The 27657-nt window shown below is 39.7% G+C and overlaps 1 protein-coding gene across 1 annotated transcript in view; it reads left to right on the top strand.

Annotated features, from left to right (window-relative positions):
• eys (eyes shut homolog) overlaps positions 1-27657 on the top strand; it is a 366564-nt gene that overhangs the window by 229593 nt on the left and 109314 nt on the right. Inside the window, exons 28-32 of the mRNA XM_050070471.1 lie at positions 14358-14454; positions 14953-15060; positions 17101-17246; positions 26793-26964; positions 27321-27399. Of these exons, the coding sequence (XP_049926428.1) occupies positions 14358-14454; positions 14953-15060; positions 17101-17246; positions 26793-26964; positions 27321-27399 (602 nt within the window). The remainder of the gene's footprint in view (positions 1-14357; positions 14455-14952; positions 15061-17100; positions 17247-26792; positions 26965-27320; positions 27400-27657) is intronic.

The following is a 27657-nucleotide window of genomic DNA, read 5'->3' on the forward strand; positions in this document are numbered from 1 at the left end:
ATTCCCAGGCCTAATTAGATTGGAATCTGTCTGCCTATGTCTGCCAGATTTACTGCCATAGGCAAATCTCATCCCACACACTTGAGATGGACACCGCAAAGTAAACATCATCAAGGTTAACTTGTAATAAAATCATCACCAATTAGCCATTTAGTCCATGGCTTTTAGCTGTGCTTATTTGCATGGTGTGTGGTAGGAGTGCAGGGTATGGAAATGAACTGAATTAAGGAGATGGGATTTGATGAGTTTATATGAGATAAAATGGCACACATCTAAGTCAGGGACCTCGGTTGTATAATTGGCACAAAATACAGTATAGCAGCAGTAAATACTTTTAACAAGCTCATGTGCACCACAAAAAATGCATTAAAATTCTTGTTATTTGCCTTTAGATACTGAATCTTGAGTAATGAAATGAAAACATTTTAGCAGTTCATGCACAGCCCAAATGACACATGGCTCACATTTCATCTGCAGCCGAGCTGAGCCACATGGTCCGTGCACAGATTCAGACAGTGTGTGCTCTTACTGTATATATGGGCACAGTTGGAAATCGTGGCAGCTGCACCATGCTAGAACATGCCTCAGGGTAGACATGAAGGTTTGTGCTGTTAACGAGGCTGTATTATGGAATACATCAGTTGTCTAGACATGGGGTGTATTTTGCAGCTAGAGCTGTTATTGAACCACAGTTGAGGCATGAAGCTGGTGCTCCTCGCTGTTTCACAATTTTTGACACAATGACATTGGATCATTTAAACAATTAGGTGTTTTAATAAGGTATGTCAAGGAGGACAGTGGGTCAGCCATTTATATTATCACTGTAAATGTCAGCTGACAAATAGCAAGAAATTGCGGAATAGAAATGATAAGATAGTTTGTCCAACTACTAGCACTGATGAGCTAATTTTTGAACTGTAAAATTTCCTGCTCCGTACATCTCAGCTTATTTAGTGTAGCTCTGTACTAGAGGTCGACCGATTGTGGATTTTTAATGGCTGATATAGTAAGGATAGTTTGGAGCAGGAAAAAGCGGATAGCCGATTTATCGGCCGATAACACCTACCCCCTCATTTTCCTATGACTTTATTCCCCGACTGCACTTGAACAGTGTAAGAACAGCATTGAAACTGTAAAAATCAAGCAAAGCATATAATCACAGAACAGCTTTGGAGAGACAAATATTGTGGGGAGAAAATGATCAAGAATCAGCTGTTCCCGGGACATTTACATTCTATATCACCAGAAAAATGTGGGTATAATCGCTTGCTGAGAAAACTATATCTGATGTGCGGTGAAAAATGAGATTGAAAGTTTGTTGTGCATTTATGGCTGGGGCACACTGAGTTCCGGCCCCTCCAAGTCTTGAAGTAATAATGAGTTAATAGTTGTTTAGATTATTAGACATTAATTTCACACACATTGCTAGTGCTAGGCCTGCTACTTAATTCTAGCGAAATTATACCGACCATACTTGCTAGCAAAACAGAGAAACCACATTATGCTATTCTATAACCAGCAGCCTTATTATGCCCCATTACCTTGTGCATGTGGGGTACTCCGTGCAAAGGTCTTGTGGCCGTACCCGCGTGACAAGTGGAGGTTATTATCGGCTACTATCACAGCCCCGTTCTGCCATTATTGATAGTCCACATAATGTCCCATCAGCTCCGATTAATCGGCCAAACAGATGAATTGGTCTACCTCTACGCTGTACAACATTCAGAGCATATCTATGATTCAGAGTTTGAGCCGGGATTGTCTGCACATGGTTCTCAACATGGAGGTTGCTGAGCTGGTAGCAAGTCGCTAATGGTGCGAACAGTGCTAACAGCTCAACAGCAACAGTTTGGCAAAGCTAACAGTGTTCACCTGCATTAGGGAATGGAAGGTGGATGCAATGTTTTTGCAATGATGTTGTCACCGTTATTAGCAGTAACCACCTGTAACCGCCATATGAGGGCAGTGCAGAGCGGTAGCAATTAGCTAGACCGTGGGGAATACACAGGGACTCACATTCATTTACATGCATGCACCACTGGACTGATACAGTCTAGTATTGCGCTATTTTTGTCTGGCAATATCATATTGTCACACAGTGCCAAGTATCAATTTTTATTGTATAAATTATTAATATTGCAAATACATATTAAACTTAAGGTAGCCTACTAAAATAATATAAGCAGTTGCCTTTTTTTGTCTACTAGATACATTTTGCTGCCAAAAAAAACATGGCTGAACTGAGATGAACAGACTAAAAACATTACCTTATTAGATAAAACAGAGGTTTTCCTTTGGGTACATGATTTACAGTTGAATAAAGGTAATAAATCGCAGTATATTTTATCGCAATACTCAGCATATCGCAACATATTATTTGATATAAATATATTATTTGAAGAGGCACTGGTACCTTATGTGAAGATACACATGAGACAACAGTAATACTGTTAGTGGATGGTCACTGAAACTCTTCATTGCTAGTCGTCGGTTGTCTCACAATATCTGATGGCAGTTGACAGGAGTCTTTTATTTAAGATAAGAAGTTTCACAGTGGGTTTAATGATCATTTCTCAAACCTGCTTTCTGAATGTGTTCTAAAGCTAAGTGTTCGGTCATAGTTTCCCCAAGACACTTCACTAGACTATATCAGTCCCACAAAAAGGGTGATGTGGCAACTTTAGTGTGCGTCAGTTCAACAGGAACTAAAAGGCAGCCATTAGGAGGTGCCTACTGGGAGTAGCATTAAAGGGATTTGTAAAACACAGCCACAATGGAAATGAGTTTTGTCTACAAAGGTATACTGTGAGAACCTGGAGGCCAGAATAAAACCAGAGCCAGCTGAAAGAATTGTCTTAAAAGAAAATATAAGGAAAGCAGTTATCCTCTCTTGATTGTCGAGGGCTCGTGTAGAAGGTTTTTGTTCTTCCTAGCAGCGGCTTTCTGCTGAGGCTCTGACCAGGAGGCCTAAGTCATCTTGCCTGACCAGCACAGATGTTCCACTTTCCTCTTAATGAGGAGCCTCAGCAGGGAGTGCCAAACCTGATAGAAGAGCAACCTGAAAATGGGGGAGTTAGGGTAGAGGTTGGGGTGAGGGTTACCGGCCGACAACCACAACAAATGAAACAAACACGCACAGCATCACTCACCACAGATTACGGTACAGGGAAGAGTTACAACACACTCTGAGTCCTGTACACAGTCTGTACTGTAGGCGTGGGTGTCCTTGCTCAGTTTGCTCTCTCAGACTGCAGCATCCTGGGATAAAATCCTTTCTTGCAAATGCTGCCTTTCAGCCTGTCTAGGATTCATCTACTTAGGCAAAGAAATAATTACAGGCATTTTCTTTTAATTCAATTCAGAACATTCAAGCTGCTTGGCAGGTAAAATCATATTTTTCTTTCATTGTAATGGAAAAAGAAGTGCTGAAAATCTGCAAATCTAAGGCTGTTTTTGACCAGAGTTCATCTACCTAGTCAACATCACTGACTCATAATGTGTTTACAGTGTACAACCAATCAGTGACAGATTTGAACTATTTCAACTAAAGCTAATACTAGAAATGGAAACACAAAAGTCAATCCAAGAGATCCATAATTCAGTGCAACAAAATGCTAGAAAACTGCGACTTTAGCCTTCCATTTATTTATGGAAAAACTGCAAATAAAATGCCATGCTATTATTCGTACTGCTGTGGGGTTTTAGTTCAAAGATGGTTAATAATTCAGTTGAGTTGATATGCACAGACGACATGTCAAAACATTCTTTAATATTACCTTTTGATTATATTAATGGCTCAGATTTGGGCTTTTCAAGATTAGTTTAATTAGATTAATAAGGATTGGTAAATACTTTCATCTGCAGAAAAACAATAACTAAATGTATGAATGGCACTTCCCCAAATCTTTTAGTTATTCAAAGGTTCTTTAAAATGGTAATCATGACTTAAAGTAGCAATGTCTCACATTGTTGCATTTACATAATGGAAAGAACGCTATATGACTGCAGCACTTAATGTTTTAGATTTATAAAAGACCTCATAATATACTACATTATTTCCCTCTGTATTAGAGTGCCCATTACCACCTTTTCATTTAGTTTCGACTGACACGTTGGTATATTTCAGTGGTAAAAGTGAGCTACTTGACAAGGGGACAATCGGCTTGCCTCTGGAGTGGAGAAATATGATTCTTGCAGTATAGTGAATTAATTCAGAAGCATTGTGTGGTCCCTTTACATGCAAAACCATTTGGTCTCCATGGCTCAGAATATCCCCAGAGGTGTTCCTGGCCAGATGGAGAACAAACCCCTTTATTTGCATGGCATGCTACACTAGCCTTCACCTTCCACAAGATTGAGATTGTGTCCTACCAAACAGTTGGTTAATGAGCTACTGTGAAGCTGTGCCAACATGAGAACTGACACATACCTAATATGATATTGAAAAAGATGTGTTGAGAATATTTGTTGCCAAAGATGTGTTGAGAAAAGTCTGCCCTCGCTGCAAGCATTTTAAGTGATTATTCTTTTTTATAGAGGAAGTAGGCAATATGACTTATAGTGGATGTGTTTCAATTTATAAACCAGCTGCCCTGGCAGATGTATGTGAATATCACTGACCCTTTTTTCATGTGGCAGTAAAGTGATGTATGTAATGCATTTCCAATTTTGGGCTTACATTACTAAACGCATACCCCAATTCACCTGAACTTAGTGTATTTTGTGTTTTATGGTGTGGTGTTATAGATTGAAGGTATACTATGCAGGAATTGTTGGTTGCTGTTTGTGAACAACAGGTACATTTACATGCATACAGATATCTCAATATTATTCCGAATATAAAATATTCTGAATTTTAATGTGGGTCACATAGCATCTTGCCGTGTTCTAAATGTGGCATTTTCCAATTAAGACGTGGGATACACCAATTTTTTGGACATGTACACTGCATATTCGGAATATACGTCTTAAATAGTGCCTTTACTGCAATTTGCAATGCACGTTCTCTTGTCCGTTTACAGTCAGCTCTGTGTGTTGTCATGAATACACTGAACACAAACCAACTCGCTAACAGTTTGCAGGGCTGGGGTAGAGATCCATGCCCCAAAGAAAAGCCCATATTTTTGGTGACAGACCTGGTTATCAGCAGGTTTTTGGCTGTGCACAAGTATGGAAACACTGTTCTTGACAAGAAGAGACAACCATTCCACTTTTCCATTTTTTTTTTTTTTCATATTTTATTTTAGAGATTAGAGATTTTGTTTGAGAGATAGTTAAGTCTTATCCACAATTGTATGGTCTATTTTAATACTAGTGTGGTGAAAAAAGAGAGGACATCCAGACAGTCATTTGTTAATAAAAGGTTGCCACATTTTATAGAAAGAGTGTATCTTATTCTTTAGTGAGTCTTGAGAGGTATGCAACATGCTAATGTTTTTAGCACAAGCCTATGGCATATTACATTGTATAAATTATGCTAGGAAATCCCCACATAGTATACCTTTAAAGTTATTATTGTTATGCTTTCTAAACATGTCGGTGTATGTCCTGGAAGCCATATTTAATGTCCAGCTTACTATTAGTTCATAATATACTTCATAACCATAGAAATTTAAGGAGGAAAGTTCAACTCTGAGATTAAAAAATCTCTATACAGGAGCATCACGGCTGCGATGGCAGTAGCATATAGAATATACTGTAGAGGTGACATGTAACTGAGACTTAAAAATGTGTTGTATTTTGACTCATAACTCATTATTAGGCTAACTAAACCAATATACGGCGACACTGGGCCTCCACAGTAAATGTTTCTCCCCATAGAACAATTACTGAGATCAAAGATATTTCAGAGGAATCTCTCTCAAAGAATAACAGTCTAATATTATGAAAGTGAAGGCACACAGACAGGCGACAAAATATTGAAATGTAGCAGGTGTTCAGTCTCAGTACGAGGGCGTGCCCCTTCAGTGAGCAAAGGTCTCAGCTTGCTAGTGATATTCCATTGCTGAGGGCAAAAGGTGGTTCTTTTCTTCCATTTCAGCTTTGAGAAGTCTGTTTCCAGCCTGAACAACAGCTGCATGAAAAAAAAGGGGGAGAAAAAAGCATCAATGAGCTCATAGTGATACCAGCGGTTTTCTCTTTATAAAAATTCTTAGTCATTAGTTCCTTCTAACATATTGGTGTTTAACCCCTGAATGCCTCACAGCAGGTAAAAATACCCTAATGGTCTCGATATAAACCTGCGGAGACTGGCCACTGTGCTAAAAGAATAAAGTCATTTTTATGTAGCATAGCTAAAGGCAGAGGTTTAGTTTCAGATGTTGGAGGACACAATAAAGTCAAGGAGTCTGCTGTGTGTGAATATACAGTTTCAATTATGGGGATCAGACATTTTTTTATTTACCAGATATGATTTATTTCCTTAACTTGTTTATGTTCAATCATGTTTGTCTTTTTAGGAATATGTCATGATACACACATGAGTCAAAACATACCTCAAAGTCTTTTTTTGTGTGTTTATTTATTTACTCTTCCATCACTTTTTGGTGTCTGCTGTTTGCAAATCTCTCAGGCTATGTGGAGCCCCAGCAAGCTCCACCAATCAGATGGCTAAAGGCACCCCGCGTGTAGCCTGAGAGGCAAAACTCAGAGTACAAAAACAGTCAGCAAAGTGCTGCTACAGCTCATGAAGCTTATTGCTGTAAGCGCAGGATAACAGCCGAAGGCGACCTAGATGAGTGCATCTGCATTTGAGTCAAGTCAGAGTACTCTTTCATTTAGATTATGACAGCTGGGCGGTAGAGGACACAGTTGAGAGAGAGGTGCTGTGAATTACTTAAAATTTAATTCGAAGTAACCTGGAATTTTGAAAAAAGGCAAAATCGTGTTCCATACATTTCCCAGTGGAGACTATGCCCGTAAGCATAGCCAATATTTATTATTTTAATGATGATAAAGAAATATATTACAATCTCATTTTTGTTGAAATGTTAAATTACAGTAGATAGCCAAGGGGGCATTGAGCTGCTTTTGTCCTAGACAGGCAGAGAAGACTCAACAATTCATTATTCTGTAATAACATTATGTTCATGTGATTGTTTCATAATGTAATTATTCATAACATATCCAGTAGCAGAGGAGCAACATAGACATCTTCTTTGGGAGTCTTCTTTTCTGTCACGTGTCAAAGGAAAGCCCACTGTTTGCTCTTATTTTAGTCCTGGTTTGTTCTAATAACTGCTGAAAGAAAATCTTAGCCTTTAGGTGTCATGGAATAGACTTGATAATAACCGATCTCCAATCTCCAGGGTGCTAGTCAACGTGGAAGTGCCAAGAATTGCAGTTCCTTTCATGGCCACTTGAGGCTGCCTCCAAAACAGAGTCAATCCCCACAGACTCCCAACTTTGCAGCAGCAATGAACATGTTTACAGCCTGGTACAAAAATGGTTTTGGTCTCTATTGCAAGTTTCCCCGTTCCTGACAACTGTACAGGGGTGAATTTTGATATAACTCACACAGTTAAATTTCTATTAATGCTTAAAGTTATGCATACTTAAGGGCGTGGTCATGTTGAGTGACAGGACGTCTCCACCTCCACCCTCTTGTCCAAATATGGTCACTTCTGGCTCCAGAATTTCCAAACTTGAGGTGTCAAAACCAATGGCTGATGTCAATGTGGCTACGCCCATTATTTTAGTGCAGTTTGTAGTGATAAACTTTGAACCAAAGCAAAGAGCAGAAAGCTGCATAGAGGCGCAGAGTCTTGATTCCCAGTGAGATCAGCAGTACTTGCAACCCTTTTCATTGCAAATTGCCATTTGATTTGGATTTTTTTATACAAGAACCAGCCACTTTATTAGGTACACCTTGCTAGTACCGGGTTGGACCCTCTATTGCCCTCAGAAATGCCTATGCCAAATTCTGACCCTACCATCTGAATGTCTCAGCAGAAATCGAGACTCATCAGACCAGGCAATGTTTTTCTAATCTTCTGTTGTCCAACTTTGGCAAACCCCATGCAAATTGTAGCCTCAGTTTCCTGTTGTTTGCTGACAGGAGTGGCACCTGGTGTGGTCTTCTGCTGCTGTAGCCCATCTGCTTCAAGGTTGGACGTGTTGTCCGTTCAGAGATGGTCTTCTGCAGACCTTGGTTGTAACGAGTGGTTATTTGAGTTACTGTTGCCTTTCTATCATCTTGAACCAGTCTGGCCATTCTCCTCTGACCTCTGGCATCAACAAGGCATTTTCGCCCAGAGAACTGTTGCTCACTGGATATTTTCTTTTTATCGGACCATCCTCTGTAAACCCTAGAGATGGTTGTGCGTGAAAATCCCAGTAGATCAGCATTCAGAGTCACTTAAACCACCTTTCTTCCCCATTCGGATGCTTATCTTGTACTTCAGCAGCTCGTCTTGACCATGTTTACATGCCTTAATGCATTGAGTTGCTGCCACGTGATTGGCTGATTAGCTATTTGCGTTAAGGAGCAGTTGAACAGGTGTACCTAATAAAGTAGCTGGTGAGTGCATATGTAGTAGCCTTAAATTTCACAGCATAGTTGTGGAGCATAGTTTGTAATTGAAGAGCTGCAGATTATACAGTAGAAGCACACAATTGGAGCCAACTCATGTATTTCCATTATTTGAGGTCATTTAATGGAGGTGGCTTTCTTTAGTGCAGACCTCCAAGACAACACACCTGCACCCAGGCTGTTGCACACAGCTCTTCTTTAAATATTCAGCAGATATCTGCTTTTATGACATTTGTGCTTTTAGCAGTAGACAGCAGTGGGAGATAACAATGTCAGGGGTTTACTATGAGTGTTGTTTAAACCAGAGAGTAGCTGTGGTTAAGTACTCGCACACCACTGTGAGAAAGAGGTTAGTGGCTACACTTCTACATAACGTATAAAAATAGGCTCTGGTCTTCAACAGCTGTACTGTGAACAAATTTTGAATAAACTCAGTGTTTAATCATTTTGTGCCTTCATTAGCAGTGCTGAGGAGGTGGTCCAGGTGTGTAGCAGTGGGGTAAATTGGCTGCAGTGGCTGTTGTTTACATGCAAAGAGGTTTCTATTCTTAACCCACTTATTCAAGTAACCCAGTTTTTTGGTCAGCGCATGTGAAGGACTCACAGGCATGCTGCACCCTATGATTATGAGAAACACAGCTATGATGACTAATTTGATATCTGGTTTGCCTGCCCATTTATATTTATTTTTAATTGCCTAAATTTAGTTGTTTATTGTTTGTTGCGCAGGATTGATGATGTGTCTACCTGTGCCAGATGTGTCTCTTTTTAAAGAGGAAGAAAGTTATAGAGTCGATGAATGTTTTGGAACTGACAGCTATATTACATAGTTATCTTTTCATCCCAAAGATTTCTACACAAAACAAAACAAAAACTACACAAACCAAGATGTACAGCGACGCTCCATCAGATTAGTCTCTGTGCAGTGATGGATCAGTGTGGCCACACTCTCTCATTTTGCTTTTGTTTTCTGTGTGAATGCAGACTGCCACAGTGTTGGCACATTTTTCTTGTCAACAAAAAAATCATGGTAAGCACACACAGTGCTCTAATGTTGGTCTTAAGAGTATCATTAATTGTATCAGAGGGATGTTCTTGCTCAAGACAGCAGCATAGTGTGTTTGCTGACAGGCCACATGGGGACCTCCAAACAAGGCTATTACTGATATGAAATCTCTTTAGGTTGCTGTGTTCATTTTTACCAGCCTTAACAACATGACACGTGGTTGTGTGTGTTTGTGTGTGTAATATGCGGCAGTATGTGCTCCTGGAGACGTCTATTGTAGCGGGAATTACCACGGAAACGGTTTTGAGTACTCTGCCATGTTTTCGTCTGTCTGTCTGTCTCTGTCTCTCTGTGGACAGATTTTGTTGCAGTGATAGTGTTACAAACGTGTAAGAAGCAGTCATGAATCTTTACAGGCTCTTAGTTGATATTACAGTTAAGGTCGATGAGTTCAAATATAGGTGTGGTCCAAGCAAGGGCGCTGGAAGTACAGGATTAGGAGTTAGGGAAGGGGCCCCTGGCCTTGGTGCCAGGTTTTCTTCCTGTGTGTGTGGGAAAAGATGACAGCTCATGACCAGTTCAACCCAACTTGACCTTGGTTGTGCTCACTAAATGTCATGGCAATCTGTGCCTGTTTTTGATGGTAATGCATTGCATGCAAGAATTAGTACTATTTTAGCTGCTATTACGCACAAGTATAACCGATGATATTTACAATGCTCGTTACCATTAATTCATGATCTGTAAACCATCATCAGCCCTAAAGGTTTTATTATTAGATTCTGTCTCATCTCATTTCATCTCAGCCTTATATCACAGAACTCTGTGGTCCAGTTTGGATGAATGTTGGAAGAATGCTGCATGTTGTGTTGTATCATAAAATAAAAACAAAACTAGGGCTGCCCCTGACTAAGAATTTTCTATTCAACCAGTAGTCGTCTTTCATCAAAACATCAAACAACATGCCATCCTTGAAGCAAAATTCACTACTCCACTGTCCAATCATGCTGTTTGTTGCATAAATAGACATATTTTTACCAAATAATGCAAAATATGGCCAAAGAGATGATGTAGCTTGTGTCATGGGTGGACTGTTTCTCATGACAAGGGCTGCCCCCAACTAAGAATTTTCCGAGTCGACCAGTAGCCGTCATTTAGGGCCATTAGTCAAGTTGAAGGTGTGAGAAAGAACAGTATCAGTAACACTGTTAACACTGTGCTACATTACAGAGAAATACAAAACTGTACTAATGAACCTTCATTAATATAGGCCTATATTTTATCTACAAGTGCACGTCACACACTGAGCGAGCTGCCTGTCAGTGACGCTGTTGTTTGCCTGCAGAGTTTACATATCTGCTTGGGTTCGTCCTTCACCTTCTCAAAATGATCCCACACTTTGGATTTCCTGCCCGACATGTTATTAACGAGCCTGTGGAATAGCTGCAGGTACCAGCCCTGTACATTAACGTGATTCCTGCTGAGCATGGCCACTTCCTGTGTCTGTCCTTTCAAATTAAATTCCCGATGCCGATTAATGGCCTTTCTGGTCGACTAACGTTTGGCCAACTATTAGGGGGCAGCTGGAAACAAAACATTACACAAATTGGTCACAACATACTAAGACTGAAATTTCAAACTTGGAGGGCCAGACCTCAACACAGCTCAACTGACAAAAAACTTGTACTGATGATGTGTTTTGGTTTCAGCATGAAAGTCATATACAGATTAAGCGACCAGTGATCTCTGATATTTGATGTACTGTCTGACAGCCCTCTGATGACACCACAGACAAAGACCATAATCTATATTGCACAAGTGGCGGGTAATATCATGTTAAATGAACCCCCTCTGAGAAGTTTTTACATCAGACTGACAGCAACTTTGATAAGAAGACTATAGTCACAAATGTAGCAGTCCGGACCAAATTCACACTCTTAAAATGAAGACATCAGTCATATTTCAATTGAAACGTCCATCAAAGTTAGTTCGCTATCCACTGGGGATTACCCACAATTTCTTCTCCTCGGAGACATTCGCTGGCAGGAGCAGTGATCACATACTGTAGCTCCAGCCAGATGATGGAATGACTACGTACGCACACGCCTTGGGTATCCCTCTCTGTACTCTGTCAAAGAGAAGCCTCCAGTCAGTGCTCAGTGGCAGAAGATGCATTACATTGCGCTGACATTCGAAATAGTCCCCGAGGTGCTCCACCATTGCTTTGACTGACAGACCAGCTTGGGAAACCTGTGCTGTCCCATAATTCACCAGATGCTCTGTGCTCTCTGTGGTCTCATGGATTCCCTCTCATTCTTACGTCCCAAGATGCACGGACCTGCGTCAGTGACGCTGTCATACCTTTTATTTTCATTAGCGTCCCGCTAGTTCTATTGGAGGTGTTTGATTTTAAACATAATGATATGACACTCTGTATTCAGCTGATTAGAAATGCACAGTGAGAGTAGCTTGGAGAGCGCCATCCAGTTGATAAGCCATTTTTTATTCAACACTTGACAATCGATACCTCTGACCTTTATCTGACTGAATAGCAAACCACAAATAATGGCTAACAATGGCTGCATCAATCTGCCCTCACAAACGTATGATCTATATAATTGTCTGCCATCTGTTGCCTACAGTAGAGTTTGAAAGCAGTGAAATGACAAAAGCATTGTTGCCATTGCAGAACAGTACAGGGTATTACCCCCTGATGTATGTATCATCACATACAGTGCAGGAGAAGAATGACAAATATATATAGTAATCACTCGTTTAAAGGTCCATATGCATTCATACTGGTGCAGCAATGTTTCTTTAAAATATATAATGTAATGTAATATGAAACATTTCTTCATATTTACCACCTCCCTGGGTTTCACATTTCCACATTTGCAAGATTAAACACATGCTCGTCTCGAACATAATAATGAACCTCATCCTTGTTAATTCAAGTACTTCTCTCAGCTGAGAATTTATACTTACACGAGCCAAACCCCATTATACTTCAAAGATATATAACTCTTAACTTGAAGCAGCGGGAGTAACATAATGAGACAAGGAAACAATAACGGCACTAACGCTCATTATAAGCTAGTTTTATTAACCCTTTGTTACGCGCTTGTGTTGCATTTAATTATGCTTGGCAGATGGTGCTCTGCAGGGACAACACAGTCTTTGGAGGTCTGAGCTCACAGTTTTTCAAAGAGAATCGTAGAATTGGACAGGGACTGGTTTCTCTGTGCCATTGCTCATACTGTACCCCCCCAACGAATGCAGTGGCACTCACAGAAAGCTGAAAATCAATGGTATGGAAGCAAATGATGGCCATAAAGAATCAATAAGCCAGGCTTGATTGCTCGTCCTTGGTGTCCTGGATGTTTGGGTCTGAATGTCACATCTTTGACTTGAGTTGATTTTGGATCCAAATTGAACTAAATTGATGTTGGCAGTTTAAATATAGTTTTTGATGGCGTATAGATTATTACATACTTGAATCTCCCTCTGAATATATGTACATTTAAGGTAAAACTTTCTATGATGCACATGTCTATTATGCATCATAATGTGATCATAAGTTATTTTAAATTCCTGAGATGTAAGCAGATATAATACACAACAAGGTGGTTATAAGTCACTAGATGAGGTCATTGTTTGCTTTAGGTAAAGTGAAAAATAGATTGTTAAATCTTTGCAAGAACAGCACACAAAACAGTTACATTTATTTATTTGTTTAGCACATCATAATGAGATTATAATATATTATAAAATTATTATAATGTATTACAATAATGACAATTATAATACACTATGACCCTTGCAGAAAATGTCCTTGATTGACCAGCGATTGTGATAATGATCATTTACCTCAAAGGTTATTAAAAAATGCACTGTAGTGTGTTATTATTATTGTAGTAAAGCATTATGAATATTTATAAGTGCTTATAACTGTCATTTTACAGTGCTATAAGCAGGTTATAATGAATTATTAGTATGTTTATAATACATTATACACAGGGCTACATAGAAAGTGATGCCAAATTAACTGTTGGAATTTTAAATGTGGTAATTAATGCCACGTAAATTTCAAAATAAAATGTTTGAGGGCTGTAAATTCAATATCAAATTTTATTCTATATTCAGAGGTGATTAAACGTCACCATTAGGTTTGCAGTCGCTTATAAAATTCTGGTGTTTATGGACGTTATTTGCTTCGATATATTGGTGCAGGAGGGGTTGATTTATTATTATTTAATTTATTTTTACCTCATAAAACAAAGTCACTTTAGTTTGACTCGTTCAGCAGAAAACCATCTCACGGAGCAGACCACGCACCAGAGGAATACCTCCGACAGGCAGAACATTACGGGCTCCCAGGCTGCCTTCAAAAGTACAACAAAACATCCATGCTGATCTGCTTAGCCATCCTGCCCCTCAACCCCCTAATGAACGGGGGCAAAAGAGCTCTTGGGTTTAGCCTCTCCCTCTTACCCTAACTTAACAAGATGTCCCCCTACTCGCCTGCTTCCTCTCTCTCACACACAGACACATATATGCACGGTGGCTCACACAGCCACACACCTCCCAAACCCCAAACCACTAACCCTCAGACCAATCTGTCTGTGGCACTAAAGTATTATTAGACTTACACACTCTCAAAGGGGAAACAGTGAGTGCTGAGAGCTGGAAGATGAGATATGCTACAGGGGCTACTAGTTCCATTAAAATGGCATTCACTGGGGTCTTTGTTATCATCGGCCCTGACGTTTTTCAGGACGTAGTGGGGCTTGCTGATCCATGACCATCTCATCTATCTTTCAGGATTTGAAGGAAGTTGGTGTGAAATTGACACCAATGAGTGTAGCTCAAATCCATGCCAAAACCAGGGCGACTGTGTGGACCGGGTCAACAGTTACAGGTAAAGAGTGTTATCCATAACCAGCTTTCCGTTTCTTAGGAGGCAAGGAAATGTCAGGCTTTGCAGGGATGGACTTTAAACATTAGTAAATCCAGAGTATCAGTACCAGTAACCTTCATTCCTGCGCAGGTTCTAAGCTATTATCATGTGATTTTGATACACTGAACTAATAGATTTGCTCTGAGCTCATGCCCTTTCTTAAAATGTATTTTAATGGAATTAGTAATGTACCATTTCAGGTTGAAATGGGGTCAAATTGTTAACAAAAAACTGCCTTAATTGCTCCTGTCATGCAGGCCTTTAGTCTTTAGTTAAACAGTCAGAATCCATGCATATGTCACAGTGCTGTATGTGCAGTCAGCCTTAATATGATGTGTAATTAATATCATTAAATTTCCATTGATTTATTTTTGCTCTGTGCATGTGCCAGTAGGAAACAGATCTTCTATTGTTTCCATCTGGGACAAAATATCAATATTAATGATTTCCCCTTTCCAGCTGTGATTGTAAGATGGGATTTTCTGGCCTTCGCTGTGAAGAAGACATCAATGAGTGCACCTCTAACCCTTGCCATAACTCTGCCGTTTGTCAAGACCTCATGAACAAGTAAGTATGAATATAACGCTTTCTTTGCTTCCACTTTGCTCCTCGGCTTTTATTCATTGTGGTCTTTTTTGAAAAATGCACATATCAGTAAAGGCCAGGCAGCATTAATTTCCTGCGTTTGTTTTTGAAAGGCGGATGTGCAAAAGCATTCTCCAAAGAAAACACATGAGGTTGTGGTTGCTCCTCTTCAAAGTGTTCCGCTTTATATAACAAGCCTGTCTTCATCCTTGACACACATAAGCTGCTATTCCAAAGACAGAGAGCGAATTCAGCAGGAACACATCATGTATCTAGATTGGGCTTTACTCCACTGGTGCTTCTCTCTGCTGTGCTTAATGGGAGCCCCGGGGCTTCCAGGCTTAGTCGGACAGATGGGTAGCGAAGTCCCAGGGCCAATTTGAGTCCTAAATGGTTTGTCTCCAGTTTGTCTCCCGTCATGATTTCGCTCCCATGTGACCCGGCCCTGCTCAGAGCGCTCCCCCTGATTGCACAGTCCAGGGAGTTCACATCAGGTGTGTTTTAACCTTGCTGCCCACCACAAACACTGCGCACGCTGCTATCTCCGTCTACCTGACCCAACAAGCCGAACAAGTCCATCTGTACCGGGGTGATGAATCAGGCTCTTCAGTGTACTCGCTGAACCCCCGCTGTCTTTTTGTTTCTGGTACATACTTTTAGCTTGACTCTGTAAAAGTCAGATTATTTTTTCTCATCTATGTAAGTAAGGTAGAGGCAAAAACATATGAACTAATTGATGTTAGCAACTTGATGTGAAGCTCACAAGCACACTGTTCCAGGCGGTGTCACAGAGTACAACAAAGACAGGGTTAATTGTTAACAGTGACGTCTCACGTAAGTCCAGCCTTTACAGTTCACCTAATAAGGCAGCACTAATTAATGTATATTGATATTTTTTGTTCCTTTATATATGCCGCCTATGCTGTACTTCACAGAACACACACACACACACACACCTCTACGAAATCCAACTATAACAAGGACACATTGGAAATAAGACCTGTGCCTTTTTCTTATCCTTGATGTTATTTTAATTCTGCTTGTATTCTAGGGCAGAACAAATTTTTATTTCAGTTAATCTGCTGATTATTTTCACAATTAATTCATCAATCATTTAATCAAAAAATGTCAAGAAAATTAAGGAAAAAAATGAAGGAAATGTTAACTTATATAAGGGTTAGGGTTAGGGTTAGGGTTATAAATGACAAAGAGAAGCAGGAAATTCTTACATTTGAAATTTTTACTTGGAAACAGCTGAAATAATTAAATGATCGTCAAAATATTTTGCATTTTTTTCTCTTTCGATTGACTCCAGCAGCTCTAATGTACACTGACGTTGCAACCATGGTGTTGTCTTTTTAAAATTAATTGTCAAATTAAATTAAGAATATAAAAAGGCAGCACAGTTCTGTTGTGGGATAACAAATACCACTTAGCATATTACCGAAATGCGGTGAGATGTTAAGTGGTCTACTGATGAAAAATTATGATGAACTAATCAAAAAGATGCACTTTAGATTTTAGCACAGAGGTGTCTAATTACATGTTTTCTTATTATCTCACTTAGAGACAGGATAAGCATCTCCAAGGTGTGTGGTCAGGGGATATTAGGCCCACTGACAGCTGCAGGGAGGGATTTGAATTGAGTAAACCGCATTACTGGACAGATGAAGCTCATCCCAGTTGTAATAAGTCATCAAATTTAATTCAAATGAAGTACACACAGGGAGACTTAATTGCTGTCATATTGTTATTTATTTTTCATTTTTTTAAAAAGAGCTGCCGGTCAGTTTGGGAATGAGAAATGGATCTTAATATGCACTTTAGTTTGTCTTTGTGGGTTTGAAACACATACGGTGTTTTTCTTTAATAAAATTGCTAATGTAAGAGTGTGTGCTGTTTTCACTGGGAGAAATAATTATGCTTATTAGTTGGATATAAACACAAGTATGTTTTAATTACTGTCCGACACTCTGGTCTTCACTGTGTTTCCTCATGATTGAGTGTTATTATCTTCCTTAGGTTCCACTGCGTTTGCCCTCCTGGTTATTTTGGAACACTGTGTGACCTGGATGTGAATGAGTGTGAAGTTTCACCTTGCCTACACGAGGGCATCTGTATCAACATGCCTGGGGGCTTCAAGTGTGTCTGTCGCCCTGGATACTCAGGTAGCTCTTTTGCCCTCAGGTGACATGAAGATCAATATGAGAGTCTAAAAAGCTTATCACGGCTGCTGCGGCCGCACACTATTGAGGCAACTCTGACACAGATCTGGCTTAGTGTTAAAAAAAAAAAAATTAATGCTTCACAATACTTGCTTTTAATTAGCCCACCTGCCTCTGCAAGATACAGTGCCTGCCTTTCAGTAAAAGCTAACAAGAGATAAATTCACGTCACCTGTTTTATCTTATGAAAACATCTCAGTGTCTGTTAGTTGCCTTTATTTCGTTTCATCAGCCTCTTTAGTCTCAGAGCGCTATTGTTGTTTTACTTCAATCCATTTGTCTTATTTTCCACTCAGACGGATATCAAGCTATTTTAGCGTCCTGTGTGTGTATGTGTGTGCGCACTATCTAAAGCCGATTCCTGTCAGGTACTGGGAAGATTAATTTCATTTGTCTTCCACACTGTATCATCAATTTATCCTTCCCCAGTTGAGAGAGGGGGGGAAATCTCTGAGGTATTGCTACTCTGGAGAGCTGAACCTGACACGCATGGCCCAATTCCCACAGAAGCAGCTTTTATTATTAGGCCTACGCACAGCATAGTACAAGTCATTACTTTTTCTGTTGCTCTAAGCTCATCTGAGGAAACAGGGTCCCCCAAGAGAGCGAGCGGCCAGAGGATACACTTTGGATCGGCTCAAACCAACTAGAACTCATACAAAATATTTGCTCTAGTAACACATGTAGCACTGCAACTTTCCACAAAAACACAAACTGGTCTGTGGTGCTGCTGTGGATCTGCGCGACTTCTTTCTCATTCTAGTCCCATAGTAAATTTGCCATCTTAGGGTGATTCATCACATCATGTTTGTGCAGCCTGATTACAGTTGATTGAAATGTTATTCTGCTTTGATGGTATGATGTGGCATCTCCTCTATCACTGGAGGACTGTAACTCGTTGTGTCACTTGATGGTATTATCATATTATTTGCTTCAGCCATCAGGGAAGATGAGGGGTGGGTTGTTTGTTTTTTTTTTGCATATCGAATGCCAACATTAATTTTGACTGTAACAGTTGAAGCTGCTTACTAATAAATCAGTCTCGTGCTGTATCTCTTTACTTTCATGGACGTGATTAAGCTATAATGACACTGCATTCCTACCTGCATTGCTGATCATAATGGCTTTTCTTAGTTGGTTGTTGGTCAGTGAGTCAGTGCATTTGTATCTTAAGTTTTTAGATACAGTAAATATTTTTTATGTCGATGCTGTAGATACTATAGAGTGCTGCAGGGATGATGTTTTTTGTAGGCCAACCCAAAAGTTAACATCGCCATGGCTCCCTTGACAGAAAGCCTATGGGAATTTTCCATTGTATTTTTGATTACTGCAGAAAATAAGATCAGCGGCAAACAAAAGTTTATACTTACAAGTTTTGTCTTTACAAATAAACACCACTTTTATGATTTTTAAAGCGTTTAATTAAAACATTCATTCATTCATTTTCCGTAACTGCTTATCCTGTTAGGGGTCGCAAGGGGGCTGAAGTCTATCCCACTCTGGACAGGTCGCCAGGCTATCGTAGGGCTGACACATAGAGACAAACAACCATTCACACTCACATTCACACTTATGGCCAATTAAGAGTCACCACTTAACCTGCATGTTTTTGGACTGTGGGAGGAGGCTGGAGTACCCAGAGAAATCCCAAGATGACACGGGATGAACATGCAAAACGCCACACAGAAGGGCTCTCTCACCTAAGGGTTCGAACCCCCACACAGGATTAGAACCAGGAACCCTTTGCTGTGAGGCGACAATGCTAACCACTGCATCACCATGCCACTGTAAATTAAAACACCTGAGGTAAAAAGCTAACTTTACGCTAAAGAGCGTTCCCACTACTAAGCTTCCAAGTTGTAATTTGATTTTACACGCTAACCTCTTCTACAAAAGGCTTTTCTCAGAGTGTGACCTGATCTAGCTAGTGGTCATGGCTATGTCCATGTGTGTATCCTAAATGGGGGGTAAAGTAGGACTTGTTACCCAGGGTGCCAATAGGTTGGGGGCCCTGAAAAAGCCTGGAATGTAAAGTTTGGTTTTGTTTGCAATCAAATCAAATGAAATGCTCTCATATAGCACATTTAAAAACAACCACAGTTGAATAAGTGCTGTACAAAATAAAAAAATGACACACAAATATATAGAAATATTAATGTGTACACAAGTATAAAACAGAATAAAACAGGTAATAACAACTGCTGATGCTGCTGGAGCACCAGCGTACACTGTTATGTCTTTCCCCAAAATAGGGAAATCAGGGCTCCAAAAAAAAAAAAAAGAAAGAAAGGAAAGGGAAAGAGAGCAAATTGGCTTTGTAAAAAAAAATAAAAAAAAATGAAAAGGTGGTTTAGAGAGACATGGATCACAACAGGAAGGGTGGGGGTCCATAGAGGCTACTAATGCATAGAACCCAGAATTTAGTGCTACGCCCCTGGCTAATTCAATTGCTAGACTAGTGTGGCAAATGGAACAAGGCTGTAAAATGTCCACGACAACCTCTGCAGTCTCCTTTAGCCACAAGTTAGCAACTACAACACATAAAAGCTTCAACATTCACAAGCAGGGTATTTACTGACATATTTTATGTCCTGGAACAAAACGTGAAAATCTCTTGAGCTCGTGACCCCAGACCTTATTCCAGGCATCCAACCAAAAACCCACTGACTCTGACATGAGGCAAAAATCCTCACTCATATCCGGGTTTTTAGGATTCATTCCTGCAGCACTCCATTACTTCTCTTTTCTAAACGGGTGGAACAATTTTAAGCCTTTTTACATGTAACATGTTTGAGCTCGGAGGAATAATTGAAGCGAGAAGCCAGAAAATTGTTCTATTCAAATTTCTGTCTCTTCTGTCAGCTTTTATCATTATTTTTTACCTTCCTAAAAGTGTCTATGACCCACTTAGAGCGCAGACATTAAGATTAAAAAGTAGCTTTTTATCTCCAGCGTTTCCTAACTTCTTAGCCAGTCAGGTCAAATTGAATCACTTGTTCAATAACGGCCTTTAGTTATGGCTTTAACATAATCATAACTTTGCTTTATTTTTAGTGTCATTTTTGTTCTCCGCGTGTCTTGTTGACAAACACTATAGAGCGAGCTGTATCCAAAAGATGGTCTTGGCAGTACATCTCAGCTGTCTGATCATTATTTAGGATGTTTTGTCTAAAAGGCTCCGCAATCACAATAATGTATTATTTAACTGTACATAGGCGCCTCGCGCTGCGCTGGGGTCAGAAGTCATTACAGTGACATGATTAATGGGTAATCTTGTTTATATAAATCACGCTTTAAGCACACGATTCGTCACCTTCTGTTTTCTCTTCTTCACCCATCATTAAGGAGCATGTTCCCTTGAGTGATGGTACAGTGCAATCAGCACATTGCTGCAGCTCCCTCCGTCAGCACATTGTCGGCTGATGATGTTCGGGGCCTCGTTGTGCTGTTTGCTGTTAAGGCTTCAGTAAATTCGGTGTTTTGCCGGGCGAACTTGATGAGGACTACTTGGTCATTATTTCCATCCTCTGCAGATGTCTATTGCTTTGGAGACGTGGTGTACATTTAATGTGAATGAATAATGGAATGTAATATTTGTATTACCTGGAGTACGAGACACCTCTTGCTACTGTTAGTTAGTACTTACGTATTAGTAAGTACAAGAAGTGTAAGAATATTTATGACCAGTGTGCAGCATTAAATATTTAGTATTTAATCCCATATCTCATTCATAGTTCAGTGCTTTTAATGTTTTCGATTGGCTGTAAAATCCCAGCCCTGAACCTAAAGCATTTAATGACCTCTGATCTAAATAAAAACATCAAAATACATAATGTGAGCATCTTTATCATCAGTTTATGGATTATTTGATATAGCAGTATCATAAAAAATGTGTGTGTATTGAGATTTTTCACTTATCGCTTCATTTCCCTCATCACACCTCCGTTACACAATATCCATAATTCATTTCCTGTTGCAAGTTTCTCATTTTAATTCGAGTTCAGGGATTGTTTTTAACCTCTGGAGCCAGAAACTGTGAATTTCCCAGTTGCTGTATAGCTCCTTTTTTTTTTTTGCTAAATGAAGCAAGTTATCAGTTTGGCACCAGAAAGGAGCTGTTTTACATTCTGTGATGAGAGAACATGGTGATTTTTTTGTGTACACTAAAGACGGTTTATTTATTCTCTTTCATGATAAAACACGGGAGGGAAGAAATAAATTCTGGCTCCCGTTGTCACCATGTTTGTTTACATCGAGCTCAGCCCACAGATGAAACGCTAACCAAATGATTAACGATGGGTCAGTCATAATTTTTTTCATCTCCGGATTCCTGGAAGTTGAGATTTTCTGGGGTGGTAGATAATCTTTTTTAACACTTTAGTTAAAAAAAAACCAACATCACAAAAATGCCCGTTCCTAGAATTTGCTTCAAACCTTTTATTTATTTTTAATTCCTCAGCAAGACGAGTCACCTCTGTGAATCTCTCTGCAGCAGTACCTGCTATAATTTCGACTACTATAAACAGTCATCAGTGTGTTTTCCCAACTTGTGTTCTCATTTGTTGGCATAAGGGAGACTAATTTTGACGCTCTCTGTTATCTGGTGTTTCCTTCACAGCTTGAACTCTCCCCTCCCCTTCACTTCTCCTCTGATCTCATTGCTATTTTTGTGAGGTCTGCATAAATAATGAATATCATCAACTCTCTGAGTAAAGCTGACTTACTTATTGAATCCTCGGAGTTATCTTAAATGTGGCTGATGGACGGTGAAGATTTAAGTTATATAGAGGATAATTCAGGTGTTCTTTTTGAGTCAGCACATTTGGTGCAGTACACTCTGTATGGAGGATTGTGCCTTAATAGATATGGTACTGTGTCGGCACAGCTGTAAGGATATACAGCGCGTACAGTGTGTGACACACTTTCCATTAGTTCAGTGCTGCACTTCACTGAGTCCTCTTAAAGACATTGACTATTGTTGCAGCATGCAGCTCTGTCATTGGGCTCGGGTCGTATATATATCACGTAATTAACTTGGCGCATTTTTTACTGAGTTTTTCTGATTCATTCGTAAACAACGTTGAGGTGTTTTTAAAGGTTTATTTCACACAAATTACACATTGCTTTAGTGGTACATAGACAGGCAGGTAGCTTTTCTTTTATTGGCCCAGGTTTTGAGATATCTGCCTCTAAGACTTCTGCCTCCATTACAGTATCATGGAGGAAGGAACTGGGACACTGTGTCTGGAGCAACTTTGGGTAAACTGGCCTTTTAAAGATATCATGCATCTTAATATTAATATTTTATATTCAGTAAATTTATTTCAGTCAATTTTGTAGATGAAAAACTTAATTGCATCAGCTATTTATTGCTACTTTGTTATGCTACATGTCCCCTACAGTGGATTATTACTTTAATTAACATTGACTAGTTTCTAATGAATTTAAATTCAATTTGTAACCATGAACTATTTAGATTAGGGCAACAACTATTGATTATTTTCATGATACATTAATCCATTAGTTGATCAACTTCTAAATAAATCAGTTAGTGGTCGCCAAAGGTGACGTCTTCAGATTCATTCATTCATTTTCCATAACCACTTATCCTGTTAGGGGTTGCATGGGGCCTGGAGCCTATTCCAGCTGACACTTGGCAAGAGGCAAGCTACACCCTGGACAGGTCGCCAGACTATCGCAGGGCTGACACATAGAGACAGACAACCATTCATGCTCCCATTCACACCTATGGCCAATTTAGAGACCAATTAACCTGCATGTCTTTGGACTGTGGGAGGAAGCTGGAGTACCCAGAGAAAACCCACACTGACACGGGGAGAACATGCAAGTCTCCCTCACCCCGGGATTTGAACCATGAACCCCTTTTGTTGTGAGGCAACCACTGTGTTTGGAGGCAGGGTACACCCTGAACAGGTTGCTAGGACAGGTCGCTAACCATTCTACCACCGTGCCGCCACATATCTCCAAATTGCCTGTGTAATTTGACCAATAGACTAAAATGCAAAGAATCCAAAATCATTGAAACTTTGAAAAGCTGGAAATAGTAAATGTTTGGCATTTGTGCTTAATAAATTACTCAACCAATGAATCACTTATCTCAATTGTTGAGGATTTAATATTTGATTAAAAAACTAATCGTTTCAGCTCTGGTTTAGATATTAGTGAGTCAACATTTAAATACCTGGCAGGTAGACTTTCTTTCTCATTCTTCCTTTCTGTAGAGATCCATCGTTATGTTTATGTACTGCATCTAACAAACTGTCTTCATTCCATCATCAGCCACACAAGCCCTATCCATCCTGTAAAATTCAAATAACAGTTTGAACAAGTTCACTGGATATTTAAAAAAAAATGAAGAGAAAAAAAAAAGGTTTAAAACTTGGTTGAAACTTCCTGCTTCACGCTTTGATTCAGTTGCTATGCATGTGGAAGCCGGATACAGATAATTAATGAAGTGAAAGTGTCAGACAGAATCACCACACACAAGCTAAAGCCACTTTGAATTTCTTTTTTTCATGGCAGATCCTTTTCGTTAAAAACATTCAAGGTATTTTGTCAGCGTGAGAGGGAGGTAACTCGAGGTAAAAACCTCTAAATTTCTTAACGCAGTACCAGTTAACTAACACACAGTGTACCCCTGTTTACCATCCCTGCCAGTCTGTGATCACTTTATATCAAAGGTCTGAAGAGACCAGAGAGTAAAAACATGTCATGCTGGTGAGGCAGCTTCATCTGGACACTGCTGCTGTTAGGAGATGGTGTTTTGCTCTTAAAGGACTGTACTGATATTTTTTTTAGACTGTCAACTTGTAATATTTTCCATATGTAAGTTTTTCTTTAGTGATTTTGCAGAGATTTCAAACTAACCTTAGTTTGTAATCCACTTAAAGGGGAACACGTATTTTTCAACCTGGACCCTAGTTTACCATGTTTTTGTGTCTAAGTGACAAATAGAGACAACAGTTTGTGAAACTGGTCCAGTATTGAGTGAAAGGGCTGCAGCTGGAAGAGGCAAAAACAGGCAATGTACTGTAAACACTTGGGGCATTTGTGCACCCTCAATTTACATCCACCAAAAGTGTTTTTTGGCCACCAGCAGGCTCAGGTTGTTATTATAAGTGTCGGACAACATTGTGGAAAGGATCCCTACAGAGAAAGACCTTTTTGTTAAGAGTCAGATTGCCACCACCAAACCCACCAGACTCCATTTAAATAAACGGTAATTTTAGCGTGTATAGAGCCAGCCTATTCACGTCCAACTGGCATATAGTTTAAAGTGTGGCAAGATGAAGTGAGATGGTTTCTGGGGGTACTTTGTTACTGTCGACTTTGTATGACTGATAGCTGTATATTTAAGTTGAGTCTGGTTGGTTTAGGCACAGCGATTTCGGTAGTTTCTGGTTAAACATAAAGGATCTGACTGTTTGACAGAAAGGTCTGTCTCTGTAGGGATCCTTTCCATAATGTTGTCAGACACTTGCAGTGTCAAGACAACAGTGCCAACAAGAACCTTCTGTGGACATAAATTGATGGTGCACAAATGCCCCAAGAAGTTATATTGAAGCCTTTTTTCGCTGCTCCTGGTTGCAGCCCTCTCTGTCAGTATCAGGCCAATTTCAAAAATTGTTGCTTCAATTTGTCACTTAGACACAACAGGATGGGAAAATATGTCCAGGTTAAAAAAATACCATGTAAGCCTAAGAGAAATTACACAGTTATCATTTTTACAACAATCAAGCATGACTTATTCCTTCCCTATAGTTGATTTGCTATTTGCTATATTAATATTATGAATAATTTAATTTTTTTTTTAATTTTATATACTTTATTAATCCCCAAGGGGAAATTCAATTTTTTCACTCTGTTTGTCAATTACACACAGGTCCGAACACACACATGCACAAACAGGACCTATACATGCACTAAGTGGAGAGATGTCAGAGTGGGCTGCCCATGACAGGCGCTCAGAGCGGTTGGGGGGTTCGGTGCCTTGCTCAGGAGCACCTCGGCAGTGCCCAGGAGGTGAACTGGCACCACTCCAGCTACCAGTCCACGCTCCATAATACATGCAGTACTTCTTGACAGACAAATCTGAAATCAGGTCATTCTTAGATGATAATTGTAAAGTAAAGATGATGAGTTGTTGATTGTGATGCATCAAGTTTGAGGTCTTTGCAAGGTGGTTTTCATTTCGTATAGTTTTCATGTCATTGACTTTCGTCACGTATGATTATTCAGTGTGAGGTTTGGCTGACAATAATGTTGAGAATGCTTGGCATGTGTAGTTACTGGGCTACAGCGTTAGCTAGTATGGTTCTGTAGGTCGGTGGTTCCCAACTGGTCCAGTCACAGGGTCCAGATTTCCTTAGTCATTAGTTCAAGGTCCACACAGTTTAGTATATTCAGCATCATACCTGTGTTTGGCCATGTTGTTGAGCTAGTTTGCTGTCTCTGTCAAGTTGCTGTCCATTAGTCACTCACTCTACAGCAGGAAACGCGCTTCAAAATAAAGGCTATATGTGCCAGAAATTCACTGTACTTAAAAGATATAGTGTGTCTTTGACAAACTTGACATGTTTCAGAATGGTTGCAACCCACTTTTGGACCACAACCCACCAGTTGGGAACCACTACTCTAGGTCATCCTGTTGATGGAGAAATGTGCAGAAAAATGTGTCCTTGAGCAGCTCCCAATTCATCCATATTTCATAAAGATGCTACAACTACAGTGTGATTTTCTCTGCTTTAGAGTCAGAATTAGTCACAGTGAAGGTTTCATATACAATACAATCTAAAAAGTACACCGATGTTAGAAAAAAAAAGGGAAGTAGTGTGACCTGAAGGTGAAACACAACCTTTAGATCTATTGAAAATAAGGAATGATGCTGACAAAGCAGTTTACGTTGTCAATGGGATACACAGTTTTGCAGATAATCATTACATAGCTTGACAATGCCATACGTAGCTGGATGGTTACCACTGAAGGATAAAAGGGTGTTTTTTCTTTTTTTATAATGATCAACAAATCCTATTAAAGAAATAAAAACAATGAATTCACTCTGACAAGTCTTTGTAGCCACAGTGTCATATACAGCAGATTATCTCTGCTTCAGACCTCCAATGAATCCAGATACTATTAAAAACATATGAAAGAGGCACACTGATGCATTTTGTCAGCGTATTCCCTCATTGCAGTAAACATAGTCAGGGTGCTTTATTCCTCTCACTTTGTCAAACTAACAAAACAGTGTAAAAATGGGACCATGTCCCGGAGCATGTGCAGTGATGTCTCCAGAGATACAAAACGCAGTCGCAGAGTCGTTGCAGAATCATCAGAAGTCAGCCTTTAAATGTCTAGGTTTTCTTTAATTTGCATAGACTTGCATAGATGTTTGAGGTATTCGTAAACAGAACTTTCTCTTATTAAGCTGTTGAATAATGTCTTACTAAAATATGCTTTATTTCCCAGGGGCATGGTGTGAAGTTAACATCGATGAGTGTGTTTCAAGCCCATGCCGAAATCGTGGGAAATGTATTGATGGGCCTGATCGATACCACTGCTCATGTCCCGATGGCTTCATCGGGCTCCACTGTGAGAGCAACATTGATGAATGCATGTCAGCGCCTTGTCTTCATGGGAGGTACAGATTTTTCAGCATCATTTAAAACAGAAAGACGGCAAGTGCACAGCCAAAATTGCATGGAATTATTTTTAATTACACTCCTTGCCAGCACAGCGAGTGGAGACATATGTCACATGTTGTAAGGAGCTAATGTGATGCACTTAAAGGTTGTCTCCGTGGTCTGTAAATTACAGTCATTAATTCCGTTGAAGGGGAAATACTCAATCGTTCAAAAGACTCTCTCTGAGGATTCTGCATGAACTATACAGCTAAAAAAAAAAAAACTGCAAATGTGAATGAGTTTTGGTTGATTACATGCAGTAGTGTAAATGCTGATGAATCAGTTCTAACCCCATCTGTTGTGGCCTTCTCAGCTGTAAAGATGGAGTATATTCATACTCCTGTCTCTGTGACTCTGGATGGACGGGGAGCAGATGTGAAACAAACATCGACGTGAGTTGTGCTTACTTTAATAAACCTGCTGGGTGTTGAAGAGGAATAGCAGGAGAATTTTGTAATCTTTTCGTGGCCTTTAGTATCACTAGTTGTATTGATTTTTCTACAAGATAAGTCAATTGAACTACCAGGATCATGTAAGCATTGTACAAATACCCGATTAAAAGAAATTGCTTAGTCTAATGCCTAATTGATTTAAACCACAGCTTGTGCCGGACTCTAGAGATAAAACATTGAGTTGTATACAAGGTGTTA

This window comes from Epinephelus moara, chromosome 19 (assembly GCF_006386435.1).
Source record: "Epinephelus moara isolate mb chromosome 19, YSFRI_EMoa_1.0, whole genome shotgun sequence".
Classification (NCBI taxonomy): Eukaryota; Metazoa; Chordata; class Actinopteri; order Perciformes; family Serranidae; genus Epinephelus; species Epinephelus moara.